The 16732-nt window shown below is 44.7% G+C and overlaps 1 protein-coding gene across 1 annotated transcript in view; it reads right to left on the bottom strand.

Moving 5' to 3' along the window:
• Nucleotides 1-655: 655 nt before the first annotated feature.
• The window catches only part of LOC113428448 (major histocompatibility complex class I-related protein 1-like), a 56936-nt gene continuing 40859 nt past the window's right edge, over nucleotides 656-16732 (bottom strand). The window contains exons 4-10 of the mRNA XM_087948914.1: nucleotides 8500-8760; nucleotides 6737-7009; nucleotides 4805-5113; nucleotides 3005-3085; nucleotides 2319-2394; nucleotides 1280-1434; nucleotides 656-910 (exon numbers count right to left, since the gene is read on the bottom strand). Of these exons, the coding sequence (XP_087805040.1) occupies nucleotides 2342-2394; nucleotides 3005-3085; nucleotides 4805-5113; nucleotides 6737-7009; nucleotides 8500-8760 (977 nt within the window). The 3' untranslated portion in view covers nucleotides 656-910; nucleotides 1280-1434; nucleotides 2319-2341. The remainder of the gene's footprint in view (nucleotides 911-1279; nucleotides 1435-2318; nucleotides 2395-3004; nucleotides 3086-4804; nucleotides 5114-6736; nucleotides 7010-8499; nucleotides 8761-16732) is intronic.

A 16732-nucleotide genomic window follows, 5' to 3' on the forward strand; every position in this document is an offset into this window, starting at 1 on the left:
CTATTGCTAGTGCTAGTGCTACTTAACAAGAGCTTGTCCTCAGTATAAGCCTTCTCTGTATAAACATATGAAAAAAGTTTAAACCCAATATTTTATCAACACACAATAATTTAATGTATGAGGTTAGCAAGACAAGACAGAGACCATGAAAGAAAGCAAACCATGCCAAGTGGGCGATTCACCAATTCAACCGATTCCCAATGTATAGGAAATATTCGCAAAAGTTGCTTGTTGTGAAAACTCTTAATCATCCATGTCATGGCCGTCCCAAAGGTACTTTTTCCAAAAGGCAAACTGGACATTCTTTTGTTGCTGTTATTGTTTTGAAAACATTTCACTTCTCATCCAAGAAGCTTCTTCAGTTTTAATTGACTGGGGGGAAATGGGAGGATTTACATCCTTTGCAAGCATCTGGTCACAATAAAGGAGAATATTTGTAGCTCAGGGTTGACATGAGAGGTCCTTGGAGCTCTCTGAGCTTGTCTATTTTCTTGCAGATACTTCATTACCCAAACTACATAACTTCATCAGTGCTAATCGCTAATACTGACTGTGGAGATCAGGGGTGGAATTCAATTTTTTTTTTACCACTGCATACAGGGAGACATAGTGAGAGTGGTGAGAAATAACACACAACTAGCACACAGATACACTGTATAGTAAAATGTAGGTTTTTACTTCCAGTGAACAGTTAAGCAAAGTCCAACAAGCAGTCCAAGTCATTCATGGTTAAAGCAGTTTTCAGTCCAGGGATAATCCAATAACAAAGTTCCAGTATCAAAAACAGTTCAGTAACAGACTTACATCAAATCCAAGAATAACGATGATCAGCAACAGTCAATAGGGAAATGCAGGAACAGCAACACTCTCAGCAACAACAGAACAGAACAACCCAAGTTTCTGGCTCCATCTTATGGCCGTTTGAGGAACCACACCCAATTACAATTCTAGCATTCCCTTAAAGAGACAGTATTAAAATGTCTGTCCTGGTTTATATATTTTCCAACCCAACTGTTAGGTGACTTACATTCCTGACAAATACCACCCTTGATGATGATGTTATCTAGTTCAGGGGTCACCAACCTTTTGGACTTCAGGGACCACCAAACTCATAATTTTAAATCCCAGGGTCCACTAACCGGTTCTGTGGGCATGGCCTAATTTGTGGGTGTGGCTTGGTGGTCATGTGACTGGCTGGGCATAGCTTTTATGTTAATATTAAAAATATTTATATAAATATTGATTTTTTTATAAAAAAGAGCAACTTTTACCCCAAAACAGGCAAAGCAGGCAGGCAGATTGAGTTGCCTGTCCTGAGGCTGGGGCTGAAAGAAGCTCTTAAGGTTGATTCTCCAAAGAATCTGGAAAGAAGTCCCAAAGCGGCCAAGATTTTGGATGCTCTTTAGCTGTTCTCGCTCTCCTTTCTTTGATGTCCTGCAGGGATAGAATGGGGGTCAGTGCTGGAAGACAGACACCTCCAGATACCACCCTTTTGTATCAAGGAGGGCGATTTCATTTTTTTAAATGAAAATAGGCCTAGAGTACAAGTGCTATTGCTGGAAATCCTCAGGCACTCAACCGAACAGCAAGTTCAAGGATTCAGAACATTTTTCTCTCCTGAGCTTTGTCCAAGATTTTAATCCTTGTTGTAAATTGTTTTTCCTTTCCCCAAACATGTTGTTTATTTATTTAGCATATGACGATGTTACATTAGCCAGGAGGCTCCACTTCTGAGGCAGAGTAGTAGTTTGGCTGCCTGTTTGCTAGCTCTGTTTGGTTCACACTTGGGTACTTCCCAAGTGGGCGAGCTAACTCCACATCAGAAAGGAACATGAGCAGCTTTCTTGCAGTATCATCCAAGGCCCTCTCTTTTCACCAAAGTCACCTTAAAATGGGAATCGCAACTGGGAAGGTTCAGGGCCAGGGGGGATTTTAACTATACACATGAAGCACTGGCTCAACTCCTCACTGAAGAGGTACCTATTTATCTACTCGTATAGAACATACTTTCAAATTGCTAGGTAGGAAGAAGCTAAGGTGAGTAACGGGAGTTCACCCTGTTATGCAGTGCTAGGACTCAAACAAAGACTATCTCCAGTGTTATTAAGCCACCAAGTCACCATGCTTCTACTCTCCAAACATAGAAAGTTGGAGTATGGTTAGAATTCCTATGGGATTTGTGCTGGATTTATCCCTTGGATTCTTTGGGGCTACATGATGTGACCCTGGGAAGTCTTGTGAATGTGGTTTTGGTTACTGAAATGGGGACAACACACTAAATTGAGGGAATAAATATATGATGTATAAATATATGAGACCTTGTGTAAAAACAGGTTGATGCTCACATATCTTCAGAACCTTCCACGAATTGGCCCCTTGACTTGACCCTGCATTCTTAATTTTAATATTTCAAACTTAAACAAGAATAAATTAGCCATCTGCCGTGCAAAGTACCTGCTTCTTTTATATATAGTGTTTATGGGTTTACGTCTATTTGTGCACCACCTCCCAGAGTCAATCTACGAGGTAAGTGGATGGTTTGTAAATAGGACATACATACATACATACATACATACATACATACATACATACATACATAAATGCATACATACATATATAAACAAATAAGCAAATAAATTGTAGCTTTATAGCTGGTTATACTGGCCCCATGGACAGGTACTTAACAAACATGCAAGCCCTTTCTAGCAGCCATTTTATGAGTGAACCCAAAACTTGTTCCAAATATTCCAATTGTATCCTGAAGGCAGAGAGTTTGCATCTTGGGGTTGAGGATGGAAGCACTGTAACACAAGCACTCATGCAGGTTCGCATGCAAATGGAAGTAGAGGCTGAGAAGAACATGGGGCAAGACTTCAGATCAGCTTGTTTGAAAGTTATTCAGAAAGGATCCGGTGAAAGCAGATCCATCATCCTAAGACCTTTCCAGTGGGAAGTGAGGGCAGAAGGAAGAACAAGCTGCAAAAAATATTTCCTCCTTACTTACTTATCCAGATGATTCCAGACACCAGAAGAATTAAAGCAGTCACAGCCCCTATGATGACTCCTACATGGAGGCTCCTGTTGGCTAAAAGTAAAACAGAGTCTTCAGTCTTCAGGATAATATAACAGATATAACAGATAATTGGAGTTAGAAGGGACCTTGTAGGTCATCTAGTCCAACCCACCACCTAAGTGGGAGACCCTACACCATTTCTGACATATGTCAGCATTCCAAGGAATGAACTCATAGAAAGCAGAATTCCGAGGCAGGTGGACAATTTATTGGATACATCATATTGGCACAACTGGTGAAAACCAACTCTGAAAGTTCCTGCAATTTTCACCTGATTAAAAAATAAAAGTTCTCCCTTCCCACAAGTCATCAGTCACATTGTCCAATGGAAGTGCTGGCCAGTTGCTTCTCGCCCAGCCACCTGTTGGAATGTCCTTGGTTCCCACAGGAAAATCTTTTGTTTTGACTACAAATCCCCAATTGGCTATTTCCATCCTCTCTGTCCCTTCTTCTTCCATGCCTGAAGCCACAAAGATGGCCTCAGTCAGGTCCGCTTCAGGGTTGACATAAAGATCCTCAGCTCAAGGACAAAGCCTGGGCATAGATTTGGCACCTGGCACACCCAGAGGGTGCTCACTGCCAAGCAACTGTCATGAATTCCTCTCTAGTAGCTTTACCTCTGCCAAAGAACCATTACTCCTAGGATCACAACTGTAGAAACCACAACCATGCCTGGACTTGAATGCCTTTCGCACTCTACCATCCTCTAGCACCATGATGGCAAACAGGTGGCACACAGAGCCATTTGTGCGGGCATGCGAGCCCCAAGCAAACTTACCTCACTGCGCATGTGCCTGCCTCCCAGCTGATTTTCGGGCCTTTTTCAACCTCCCAGAGGCTCAAGGGAAGCCTCTGCAGCCTTTGGAAGCTGAAAAACAGGCCCATTTTGTCATTTCCTGTATTTCCAGAAATATCGGAAGTGATGAAACAGGCCCATTTTTCAGCTCCAAAGGCTGCAGAGACTTCCCTCAAGCCTCTGGGAGGCCGAAAAAGGCCTGAAAATCAGTTGGGTGACACGTGCATGCGTAGTGCAGGTAAGGGGGCAGCGGGCCATGCATGGAGGGGCGCATTGCCTTCTGGGTGCTGGCACATGAGCACAAGCACAATTTTCAGCACAGGAGCCCAAAAAGGTTAGCCACCACTGCTCTAGCACATTTAAACAAGGGTTAAGATGATGGAATCACCCATTTTCCTTCACTCACATGACACAAAAACACAAATTACCTACAGGGGTACAGTTCTATGGTTAAGATGACAGGTGATTTTACTACCGGTTCTGTGGGCGTGGCTTGGTGGGCTTGTGGGAATGGCAGGGGAAGGATACTGTAAAATCCCCATTCCCACCTCACTCCAGGGGAAGGATATACTGCAAAATCTCCATTCCCTCTCCACCCCACTAACCTGCTTTCCAGCTTTGTTCTCCTGTGCAGGGCAACAAAAGAAGACCCAGCCAATCAGCTGGCACTCGGGAGGCAGAGAATAGATGGGGGTGGGGCCAGTCAGAGGTGGTATTAGCCAGTTCTCCAAACTACTCAAAATGTCCGCTAATGGTTCCCCAGAACTGGTCAGAACCTCCTGAATACCACCTCTGAATACATTGATACAAACAGGTTGAGATTGAGGGTGGAGAGAACTACACCTGGTGAGCTAATTGTTCTGTCTTTGCACCAAGGGTGAAGTTCCCTTTCTAATTGCCCAATCCCTCATGGGTGAAAATTCTTCTTTACCAACCCCAGTCTTGCAGTTTCTCCTCAGGGTTTTCCTTCCAGGCCAAGACCAGGGGCTCCTGTAAGCTGCCGTGCTTTATGTGGCAGTTGAAGATGTCCCTCTCCTTGGGGTCGATCTCAATGATGAGCCTGACATAATAGGTCCCATCCGAGTTGGGGGCCACGTTCCTAAGGAGGGTCTCGTACTTGCAATCCTCTTTACCCCTCCTCCAGATGGCCTGGATCTCCTTGGGATAGAAGCCAAAGGCCTGGCAGATGAGGACTTCCACCTTGTCACTGGCAGTCTTGTGCATCACCCTCCCCACTGGGGGCTCTGCAAAAATAACAACAGCACACCTCACAGGATCTCTCCAACTACCAAGACAATGCAACATCTGGAAGAAGCTCGCGGAATTGCATCCCTGCAATCCCTTCTTTCTTGAATCTATACGATCCTCAAGAGGTGGACCTTGATGTTCCATAGGTGTCAGTCCTACTAGGTAGACCAGTCCAAGAAACCAATGACACAGAAAGGCTAAAACTACTTTTCCTGAAATTGACTATGATAATGGAATTTGATGCACAGTGCACCCTTTTCCATCTTATGGCCAAGTTCCTTCAAAGTATAATCTGTTTGTTGTAGACTTGAGGTATGTTTCACTTTTTGTTGGCCAAGGATCATGCATATGTCCATCAGTGTTATCTTCCTTACTGTCAGAATGTTTACAGTGTGACTATTATTATGAGACAACCAAGGAGCAAAACACAGGACACAGAGGCTTTATCTTTTAACAGTGGTTTATATATAAAACTACTACATACATACATACATACATACATACATACATACATACATACATACATACATACACGTGTTAGACAAATACCAGGCAAGCAAGCAATCTTCAACTCTACACAGAGAACTACAATGGAGAGAGAACACAAGGAGAGAGGGAAAGAGATGTCCTCACATGGCCACCCTTATATAGACAGCTTCTTAAAGCAGCAGTACCCTTCTGACTCATCCTCAATTCTTCATCTTGGCTTACAGCCTTACAGCAGCTGGTCATTACCTTAACACTTACCTTCTACACCAGGGGTGTCAAACTCAAGGCCCGGGGCCCGGATCCTGCCCATGGCGTGCTTAGATCTGGCCCATGGGGCTGCCCTGGAAACAACAAAAGATTGGCCCGCAGTGCCTCTGCCAGTGAAAAATAGAGCTTGGGCCTCTTGAGCTCCATTTTTTCTGGCAGAGGGTCCCAGGAAGCAGTTGCAGATGAAAACAGAGCTCAGGAGCCTGTTTTTGCTGGCAAAGCTTTCGGGCCATCACTCGCGCCCCCAACACGAGTGACATCAAGCTGTCTGCTCCCATCCTGCCACACCCACACCAGCCCCCCTGAGGTCAAAAACAACCCTGATGTGGCCCTCAATGAAATCAAGTTTGATGCCCCTATTCTACACTATTAATGTTGCATATAAGTGATTGCATAGCCTTGGTAGATGCCATACGCTAAATAAAATAAATCAATAAATACCTTCTACACAAGGCTTCCTTCCATGCAAGATTGAGTTTATGCTCCTTAAGGAGAACTACAGACCTCCTCCCATCCAGTGGTGGGATTCTACCGGTTCTAGCGAATCAGTAGTTCTGATGAGCAGTTGACCCTGCCCGCCCACCCCTGCCCTTTCCTGTCCTATATTTCCCTGTTTTTTTAGCTCAGCTGATTCGTGCAGCACAACAGATTGCAGTGAGTCAGCTGTTTTACTCACCAGCACTGACATAGAAGTTTTTAAGCTTAAAATTGGTGGTGGGGTTTTAACGCTGCGTGTGCGTGCAAAGCACGCACTCGCCGAACCAATTGTTAAACCAGTTGCATCCCACCACTGCTCCCATCCCACCAGCAGCATTCAAAAGTCCAGCCAAGAAAATTATGTAGTTGCATTCCCCTGCACTTACCTATCCTTTGCAGAGCTTCCTTACTGTAAGACAAGTAACTCTTCAACTGCTCAATACAGGTCTCCAAGTAGACTTTGTTTCTCTGGGACCATCCTGAATCATCCTCCCACTTCTCCTTGACCTTCTGGGCCTGGGGCTGAGCTGTCACCCATCTGAAGGTCTCACCGTCGAAGCTGATGGAGTCCATCCCATCATAGCCATAGTGCAAAAACCCTCTTTTGCTCCCGTCTTCCCTGAGCTCACAGCCCAAAATTGCCTGCCAGGTGTGAGACCCTGAAAGAGAGATTAGAAGGACTGACTTCCTCCCCAAGCCCCCCCCCAAAAAAGCTTATAGTAGAGTCTCAGTCTGATTCTTTTCCCTTCCAACACTTCTGGAGAAGGAACCATAAACTTCATGGTCCTTCTGGAGAAGGAACCATAATCTTGATTGGCCTCCATGTTGTACAACAGGGAGAAAAGTGAAGAATGCCTACACCAGTGATGGCAAACCTTTTTGTTGTGATGTGCCAAAAGCAGTCTACCCCGGGCTCCAGAGGCCCTCTGTAGGCTGAAAACAGGCACTTCCAGTATTTCCGGAAGGCCCATTTTTCAGCCTCCCGAGGCTGCAGAGGCTTCCCTCGAGCCTCCAGGAGGGTGAAAATGGCCTCAAATGGGCCAAAAATCAGCGGGGAGGTGCATGCATGTGCAGTGCAGGTAAGTTTGGCTGGGACTCACGTGTCTGCACAAATGGCTCTGCGTGCAACCTGTGGCACACATGCCATAGGTTCGCCATCATGAGCCTACAACAAACTTTTCCCATATCATGCAACGGCCAGTATTTTGGGTGAAGGAAAATAATCTGGAGTTTTTCTTTCTTTCAGAGGAAAGAAAAAAAAATCATCATCGTCTCCTTTCAGTGCTGGAACTTAAAAAGAGAAAAGGCAAAAATGCTGCATTTTGTAGCCTGAAGTTGGGCTATATGGCCCCGTCTCCCTTCCTTGTGAGATGGGGGTGGGCTGCTACCGATTCACACCGGTTTGGGCAAACCGGATGTTAATTTTACATCTGGTTCACTGAACCAGCAGTTGCAATGAATGGCTGGCCCCGCCCACCCACCCCACTCCTCCCCTCCCAGGAGTCTCCAAGCGGCCCATTTTGGATCCCAGGTAAGTGCAGGGCCCATGCAGAAGCTCGGGGAGGGTGAAAAATGCCCCCCCCCGAAGTTCCAGAAGGCCGGAAATGGGCCCATGACAACTCTAAAAGACCAGAGAAATATTGGCTATGGATGTGTCCCATTGGAGAATATACACCCAGGGGGTGGGGGGAAGACCAGGGTCAAGGGTGAGATGAATGATGTGTCTTAGAGTCGGCTGCACCCAGGTAGTGCCGGCATGTTACTCCTAATAAATCTTTTTTAAACTCTGAAAGATGCAGCTAGAGACTCATGATTTGAATGGGGGTGGATTGTCGGAGCCCTGGGAGCATGTTTCCAGCCTCCAGAGAGCCTTTGAAGCCCAGGGAGGCCATTTTTGCCCTCCCAGGGGCTCAAGTAAGGCCTTCAGAGCCCAGGGAGGATAAAAATACCCCCCATCATGGTGCAGGAGGCTGACTAGGCTACACCCACCATGGCCATGCCCACCCAGCAACCAGGTAGAGACCCAGTTGCTAAAAAATTTAAGCCCACCCCAGGGGTATGTTTCTCCCTCCCTCCCCCCTCCCCTCTTCATTTCTCCCTTGGAATAATAAAAGTCAACTGGAGGAAGAAACAAACACAAAGAAACCACCGTTTTGCCATACGCTCCTCAATTCATCTCGGAAAACCTGCTCAGCGGCAAGCAACATCTCATTCCCTTCTTTCCCCTGGTTGGGATCCTCCTTCTCCATCTTCTCCATCCAAGACACCAGAGGCTCCACTTTCCCAGTATGGCTGTCATAGCGAGCAATGGGCTGGTCATCCAGGTAAGCCTTGGAGAAGAATTGGGGCAGCCCCTGGTTGGGCTCTGATGCTTGCAGGTAGGAATACCACAGGGGATGCAAAAGGAAGCCTGGGAAGGAAGAAGAGAAAAGGGTCTAATTAGGGGCCTGCAGCTCCAGGCCATCCTCATTGCATCATCACACAGAAAACCCCCAAGATAAGCCCTTCAATCTGTTGCTGTTGGGTAGGAAACTTCCAGTGGGGGGCGGGGGGAATGGTGAATTGACACTATGTTAAGCTATTAAGTTTAGTACCTGGAACAATAAAGTGTACAATAGGCCAGAATACCCAACTGTAGTGGGTTAGTTAGAAAGTGCTGACTTATGCATGAGGCAATCTACACTATGATTGGTTGCCGTAAGTATAAAGGGGGAGTTTCCCTTTTTTCCCCGCCTTTTTTTTTTCAGGGTGTTCTATATTTTCTTTAATTTTCCTCATGATGTTCCTGTGTTCCTGAATATCTTGTGGTGTTGTTTTTTTTTTCCTTTCTGGGTGATGACAAAGACTGCTATAAATGTTGAATATATTTTTTATAGCAATAGCACTTATATGTATGGCTTCACAGTACTTTACAGCCCTCTCTAAGTGGTTTACAGAGTCAGCCTATTGTCCCCCACAATCGGGGTCCTCATTTTACCCACCTTGGAAGGATGGAAGGCCTAGTCAATCTTGAGCCGTTTTGTGGTTTGCTGGCAGCCAGTGCAGACGGCAGCAGAATCGGACAGTGGGGAAGAAAGGGGAGTCTGGAGAGGACTCAGATGAGGGCCCTGCATCCAATGCAGGGATGGGGCCAGGACCATATGAGAGTGGGGTACTGCCTTCAGAGTCTGGCAACAGTGAAGCAGAGGAACCAGGGGAGCCTGTTCCCAGTGCGCATGTGTGCAGAGCTGCTAGAAGGTGAGAACAGCTGAAACAAAAGGGGAGACTTGGAAGTAAGGCTGGGAGGTGATTGCCCTTCCCATAAGGGATAAAAGTCAGGCCTAAATGATGAAACCTTTGCAGGAAGCAAAGTAGTTCGATCAGTTCCCGGGTCCTCCTTGAAGCTCTGTGTAATTCGGTTGTTTTTTTCTTGTACTTTGGTTGGTTTCTTTTATAATTAACTCGATACTTCTGTTTTTGGCAGCACTTCACAGAACTGAAAGGTGTGTGCTTATCTTGGGGGACTGTTTGAGTTTAATTCTGGCTGAGAATGAAAACAATTCCCAGCATCGCAATAAAATAGGTCTTGTTTTTAAATTAAGTTTGTGCATAATTACAGTTTACGAAGCCTGGGTCAGAACAAGCTGGTCGGGATTGAACCCCTGAATGTGAGGAGAATCAGTCTGCAATATTAACCACTGTGCCACTATGGCTTCTATTTATAGAAATAGCAATTTATTTCCCACAACAATCTGGGTCCTCATTTTACTGACCTCAGAAGGATGAGAGACTGAGTCAACCCTGAGCAATCAGGATTGAACACCTGGCTGTGGGCATAATTAGCCTGCAGTACTGCATTCTACTATAACAGCTCTTTTATATATACACAAGTTTGTGTTAATGTCTCCAACTCCATCTGGACAGCTGCTGTGCAACTCCCTGACATTCTAAAATTGATTTGGGGCTCGGACAGGACCCTTCTAGCTGGAAGAATTCCCTGGATTTAAGGAGAATTTTGGAAATTGTCCCGCTTATCCACTAGATACCAACTCTGTGTGAGAAGGTAGCTGTTGTGGTTCGCCAGCAGCCGGTGCAGATGGCAGAGGTATCAGACAGTGAGCATGAAAGGGAACCAGTCAGGGAGACTGGCAAGGACTTGGATGAGGGTCCTGCATTGGATGCAGGGATGGGATCAGGGCCACTTGGGAGTGGGGTGCTGCCTTCGGAGCCTCCGGAGCCTGGTAGCAGCAAAGCAGAGGACTATGGGGAGCCTGTTCCCAATTTGCATGTACACAGAGCTGCTAGAAGGTGAGAGCAGCTGAAGCAAAAGGGCAACTCAAGAGTAAGGCTAGGAGGTGATTGCCTCTCCCATCAGGGATAAAAGTCAGTCCTCAATGACGAAGAGCTTTGCAGGAAGCAAAGCAGTTCAGTAATCTCCGAGTCCTTCGTGAATCTCTATACTCTGGTCGTTTTTTTCCGGGTTTTTGGGTTGATTTATGTTAGCCTTAATTGGACTTCTGTTTCTTGGAACATTCTGCAGCACTGAAAAGTGTGCCTCTTATCTGGAGGAACTGTGTCTAATTAGTTTTGGCAGGGAATGCAAGTAATTCCCAGCATCATATTAAAAAAGGTTTTACCTTTAAATTCAGTTTGTGTTTCATTAAGTTTGATGAAGCCTGGGTCAGAACAGTAGCAAAACAAAGGTTGTGCAGTTGGCTGGTGAGTTAAGCTGATGAGAGGCAGGTCTTACATTAAGTTTGCAGCTCTGGAGTAGCAGTACAGGCAGTCCTAAACTTACAACTATTTGTTTAGTGACCACTCAAAGTTACAACAGCACTGGAAGAAGTGACTTATAGTTATTTTTCACACTTATAACTATTGCAGCATCCCCATGGTCTAGTGTCTGTTGTATAAATAAAACTGTATTCAGTTATTTATCTATATGGTATAGTCTATAATTTGCATGTTAATGTGCCATAAAACAGTTAACTTGGAAAACAAAAAAGAAACACAGAGAGGTGGATCTGGAGAATTTTCTGGAGGGGAAAAGTCCCAGGAGATTCTAGGACTGTGGTGCAATAAAGTCCTGAGCTGGACTCGAGAAAAACATTGCCTTTTGCTCAGGTAGATCAAAGTGATGGCATGACAGGCTGCCAAGGTGAGACCTGCTTCTGAATTGTTGCTGAAAATTGTTGCTGAAAAAAGATCTTTTCCTCAAGATTTAACCCTGTTTTTTTGCCTGAAGGGTGGAGGCCAGGCTGAGGAAGGGGGGCTATTACCACCCACTTCTCCTGCGAGGTATTGCCAGTGTTGAAGGGAGGAGGGCAAACATCAAACAGGACAAAGTGCAGATGGATAGCAGATTGTTGCTAGGGAGAATGCAAATATATTGGGTAGTTTCCAATTTAGTTTGCATCTGGCACAAAAGTAAAATTGGATATCCAAATCCAAAAAGCTACACTCCCCATTTAATATGGCCAAGAAAAATAGTATACCTTAGTTTATTTACCAAACTTCAGCAAATACCAAACACTGAACAAAACTGAACAGAAGGCAAACAAAAGCAGGAGAAGAGAAGAATTCTAACAACTTTATATATCTATCTCTATCTATTTATCTATCCATCTACCTACCTACCTACCTACCTTCCTACCTATTATCTACCTATTGTCTATTTTTATCTCCATCTCAAGGGGTGCGGTGGCTCTGTGGCTAAGACGCTGAGCTTGTTGATTCAGAAAGTTTCGAATCCCTAGCGCCGAATAATGGAGTGAGCTCCCATTACTTGTCCCAGCTTCTACCAATCTAGCAGTTTGAAAGCATGCAAAAATGCAAGTAGAAAAGTAGGGACCAGTTTGGTGGGAAGGTAACAGCATTCCCTGCGCCTTTGGCATTTAGTCATGCCAGCCACATGACCACGGAGATGTCTCCGGATAGCACTGGCTCTTTGGCTTTGTAACAGAGATGAGCACCACCCCCTAGAGCCAGAAATGAGTAGTACGGATGTGTGAGGTGAAACGTTACCTTATCTCCACCTCTAATCTACCTACTTACCTACCAACGTACCTACCTACCTACCTATTTATACCTATCATCTATCTATCCAAAGCACAAAACCTTTGTGAGCCAGTGAAATCAATTCTGTGGGGTAATTTAGGTTTGTTTGTTTGTTTGTTTGTTTATTTATTTATTTATTTATTTATTTATTTATTTATTTATTATTTATTTATTTATTGCCTCTCTTCTCATCATAGGAAGCAGCCTTTGGTAATTATGGCCTCAATCCTTTAATGTATGTAACAGTAGCAGCATAGAGATGGAAAGTTGGACACCAGATGATCCCTTTCCTGTTCTCACCACAAAGGGTATAATTTGGTGGACCAGGATCAATACAAATAAAGTGAGGAGGCAAAAGGAAAGATGACCTTGGAGGGGAAGACAGATAACACCAAGTGGAAGAAGAAAGAGCCAGAAGAAGGAAGGAAGGAAGGAAGGAAGGAAGGAAGGAAGGAAGGAAGGAAGGAAGGAAGGAAGGAAGGAAGGAAGGAAGGAAGGAAGGAAGGGGAAAAAGAAGGAAATCAAAAGAAAGAAAGAAAGAAAGAGGAAAAAGAAGGAAATCAAAAGAAAGAAAGAAAGAAAGAAAGAAAGAAAGAAAGAAAGAAAGAAAGAAAGAGGAAAAAGAAGGAAATCAAAAGAAAGAAAGAAAGAAAGAAAGAAATCAAAAGAAAGAAAGAAAGAAAGAAAGAAAGAAAGAAAGAAAGAAAGAAAGAAAGAAAGAAAGAAAGAAAGAAAGAAAGAAAGAAAGAAAGAAAGAAAGAGGATAAGGAAGGAAATAAAAAACGAAGTCATCCTTTTTTCTGCAATAAAATTCCTGGAGGTGAGAGAGCAACCAACCAATGGAATAGCTTGCCTTCGGAAAAAGAAACAGGCCGACTGTTTGTCTGAATTGGTCACATAGGGTTTCCTGCTTGAGCCAGGGGTTGGATTAGAAGACCTCCAAGGTCCCTTCCAACTCTATTATTCTATATTCTAAATGGCTTAGAGTGACAGGAAGAAAGAAGGGATTTTTTTTATCCATTTTGTCACACGGTGCCTTCTTCCTGAGTTAGTTAGTCAGTTAACACAACACAACATAACCAACATCGTATGAACCAGTTTGTTTTGACCTGGAAATGTTTTTTTTTTTTAAATTTGAGAAGATGACAATCAACACAGTAAAAGGACACGACTGTTTACTGTATACAGTAAGACTATTTACAATAAATATGAATGACAGGTGTAGGCAACAGTTTGGCAGCAGGCTAAGTCTATTCCCCTCTAGTTTTCCTCCTCCACTCCCTTTCTCTCAGTCCCCCCTCCGCCATTTCTGGGTTTATCAAGAGAGAGTGTCAACTTTGGAAGCCCTATTCCACACTGCCACATAGCCTGAGAAAGTGGGAGGAGGGTGATTACAATTAAGTAGCTCTGAATAGACAAAATAAAACTCTTTTGTTGGTTCCAGGTCATTTAGTATGGCGCAGGATGAAATAAGGATCTTACTTTTGGATGGATCGTGATGCGATGATGACCAAGGGGGGATGGATTTGCAGTTTGGGAAATTGTGGAAAGCCCCCCCAAAATTTTTAGATTCGGGATTCCACAGATGTGGCAGGCGCTATTCTAATAAAGATACTTTTGAGATATGTTTGTCTCGGAGTTACTGATTGGAATGGAGGTTTGCTGGAATGCTAACAGAGAGATTGGACAGCCATTTGTCTGAAATGGTCTAGAACTATTTCAGGGGACCACTGGTGGTCCACGAGAAAATGTTGGTGGTCTGCAGAGAAATGTCACCCCCAAAGCAATTAATCCAGGCTGCGCGGGAACACAAGGCTGCACTGCCCACGTGGCCCGTGGGAACACAAGGCTTGCCTCACTTGCATTGCGAACAACACAAGGTAGTGAGGGGAGGGGGGAAAGGGCGGAGGGGGGAAACTTGTCCCATGTACCCCACACACCTTGCTTGGCCACCAGGCTGCTTCTTTCTTCTTCTGCTTTAGGGTGCATGTAAAGAAAGCAGAAAAAGTCTTTCTTTCTCTCCCCCAAACTCTGCCAGAAATGAGTCTTTGGGACCCTGCAAGGCAACCTGCTCCAAGAGGCTGCGCTGGCACAACAAGCCACACAAAGACTCATTTCTGGCAGAGTTTGGGGGAGAGAAAGAAAGACTTCTGGCTGCTTCTGCTGCTTTCCTTGCATAAAGCCAAAACTCACTCACTCATTTTCTTTCTCTCTCCCTCTCTCTCTCCCTCTCTCTCCCTCCTTCTGCCCCTCCCCCTGAGAATGGAGCTGAAGAAAATATCCTGCAATCCCAAATAAAGAATGATGGATCTGTAGGAAAACAGGATGGGGAATTTTCCTGCAGACATTTTTGGGGGATTTTCCCAGGGTCTCTGGTCCACAGGATTCAAAATTATGAGTTTGGTGGTCCAAAAGGTTTGCAATCCCTAATCTAGTCCAGCCCCCCCCCCCCCGAGCTTTCAAGAAGAGATTAGACTCCCATCTGTCAGACATGGTGTAGAGTCTCCCGCTTGGGCAGGGGGTTGGACTAGATGACTTACAAGGTCCCTTCCAACTCTGATTATCTGTTATCTGAGAAGCAAAACGTCTTCAAAGAAAAACCAGAAAGTACAGTTGCCTCTTGAAAAAAAAAAAAAAAAGCACCTTTGGGACAACCATGAACTGGATGACTGAGAAGCTCCATAGACATTTATGCCACAATAACATATCACTATTATTATTGTTATCATTGTTATTATTACTCACAGTCACCATTCCCCAGCAGGATGACGAAGGTGGCCACTGTCCCCAAGCCCATTAGGGCCAGCGTGCACACAGTCATAGATGCCAGGCAGTGATTATACTGTAGGGAAATCAAACATTTGCCTAGCACACACACACACACATCAAAAGAGGGGGCTCAAAATCTTCATCTGCCTGCCTCCATTCCACTCAGAGGCTGACTCCCGCTCCACTCCCGCTCCCACTTCCCTTTCTCCTCTGGCTGACCCGTTCTTGCTACCGACTGCGCCCCGCCCCGCCCCGCCCCATTTTTCTCAATGGCTGCTCGCTGATGACGCAAAGGAGTCAGATTGGGTGGGGGGGAAGAGGGGGCTTTGCGACTTCCTAAGTGATTAATTGTATTTCTCGCTGTTGTGTATATTTTGGAAGGGACTGTGGGTCTGAACAGTCTAAGGACAATGATGTTATCTATATATCTTATAGGATTTGGCAACTTAAAGAATCCCAGAATTCTTCAGCTAGTCGTTTGGAGATTCTGGTTTAGTTCGAACCTGGATTTTCCTAATCTGTCCTGTGTAGGGATTCAAAGTTTATTTTATTTTATTGTATTTATTTATTTGATTTGATTTGTCAATCTCTTACAAGATAATAGGTATAAGTATAAACATAGTTTTGAATACATGAAATGGATACATATAAGAAAAATAAAAAAGAAACAATAGGACAGGGACAGTAGGCACGTTGGTGTTGCTGTCCAGGTGCTGAAATTCTGGAAAAGAAACTTCTCCTTCAACAATGAATCCTTTTGGGGAGGAAGGGGGAGGAGGAAGGCTCGAGTTTGGGCAGAGCCAAGTGACAGAACCGGCATGGAGGAAAACTCGGCAGTATCTGGATTGTGGTTCTTCCTCCCCCCACCCCCAAACATCACTTTACTAACATTGTACTCAGTTGCTTAAGGTGATCGTGACTCACGCGAAGTGTTAATACCACTTTATAATGCCTTGGTAACGCTACACGGGGAATACTACATCCAGTTTGGGTCATCATGATGTAATGGTGAGACTGTACAAAGAATGTAGAGAAGAGCAACAAAGAGCATTAGGGGACTGGAAGCTAAAACATACGGAAGAACGGTTGCAGGGACTGGGCAAGGCTAGTCTAGTGAAGAGAAGGATCAGGGGTGACATGACAGCAGTGTTCCAATATCTCAGGGGCTGCCACAAAGAAGAGGGAGTCAAGCTATTCTCCAAAGCACCTGACAGCAGGACAAGAAGCAATGGGTGGAAACTAATCAAGGAGAAAAGCAACTTAGAACTAAGAAAACAATTCCTGATAGAATAATTAATCAGTGGAACAACTTTCCTCCAGAAATTGTGAATGCTCCAACATTGGACATTTTAAAGAAGAGATTGGACAACAGTTTGTCTGAAGTGGCATAGAGTTTCCTGCCTGAGAATGGGGTTGGACTAGAACAGGGATCGCCAACCTTTTGGACCTCAGGGACCACCACTCATAATTTTAAATCCTGGGGACCACTAATATGAATTTTGACTGGCGGTGGCTTGCTGATGTTTGTGGGAGAGAGAGAGAGAGAGATCTAATATCTCTCTCTCTCTCTCTCTCTC

The sequence above is a fragment of the Notechis scutatus genome, unplaced genomic scaffold (assembly GCF_049901735.1).
Source record: "Notechis scutatus isolate UNSWTSFEM ecotype Mainland unplaced genomic scaffold, rNotScu1.2 NSCUSCF38, whole genome shotgun sequence".
NCBI classification, from domain to species: domain Eukaryota; kingdom Metazoa; phylum Chordata; class Lepidosauria; order Squamata; family Elapidae; genus Notechis; species Notechis scutatus.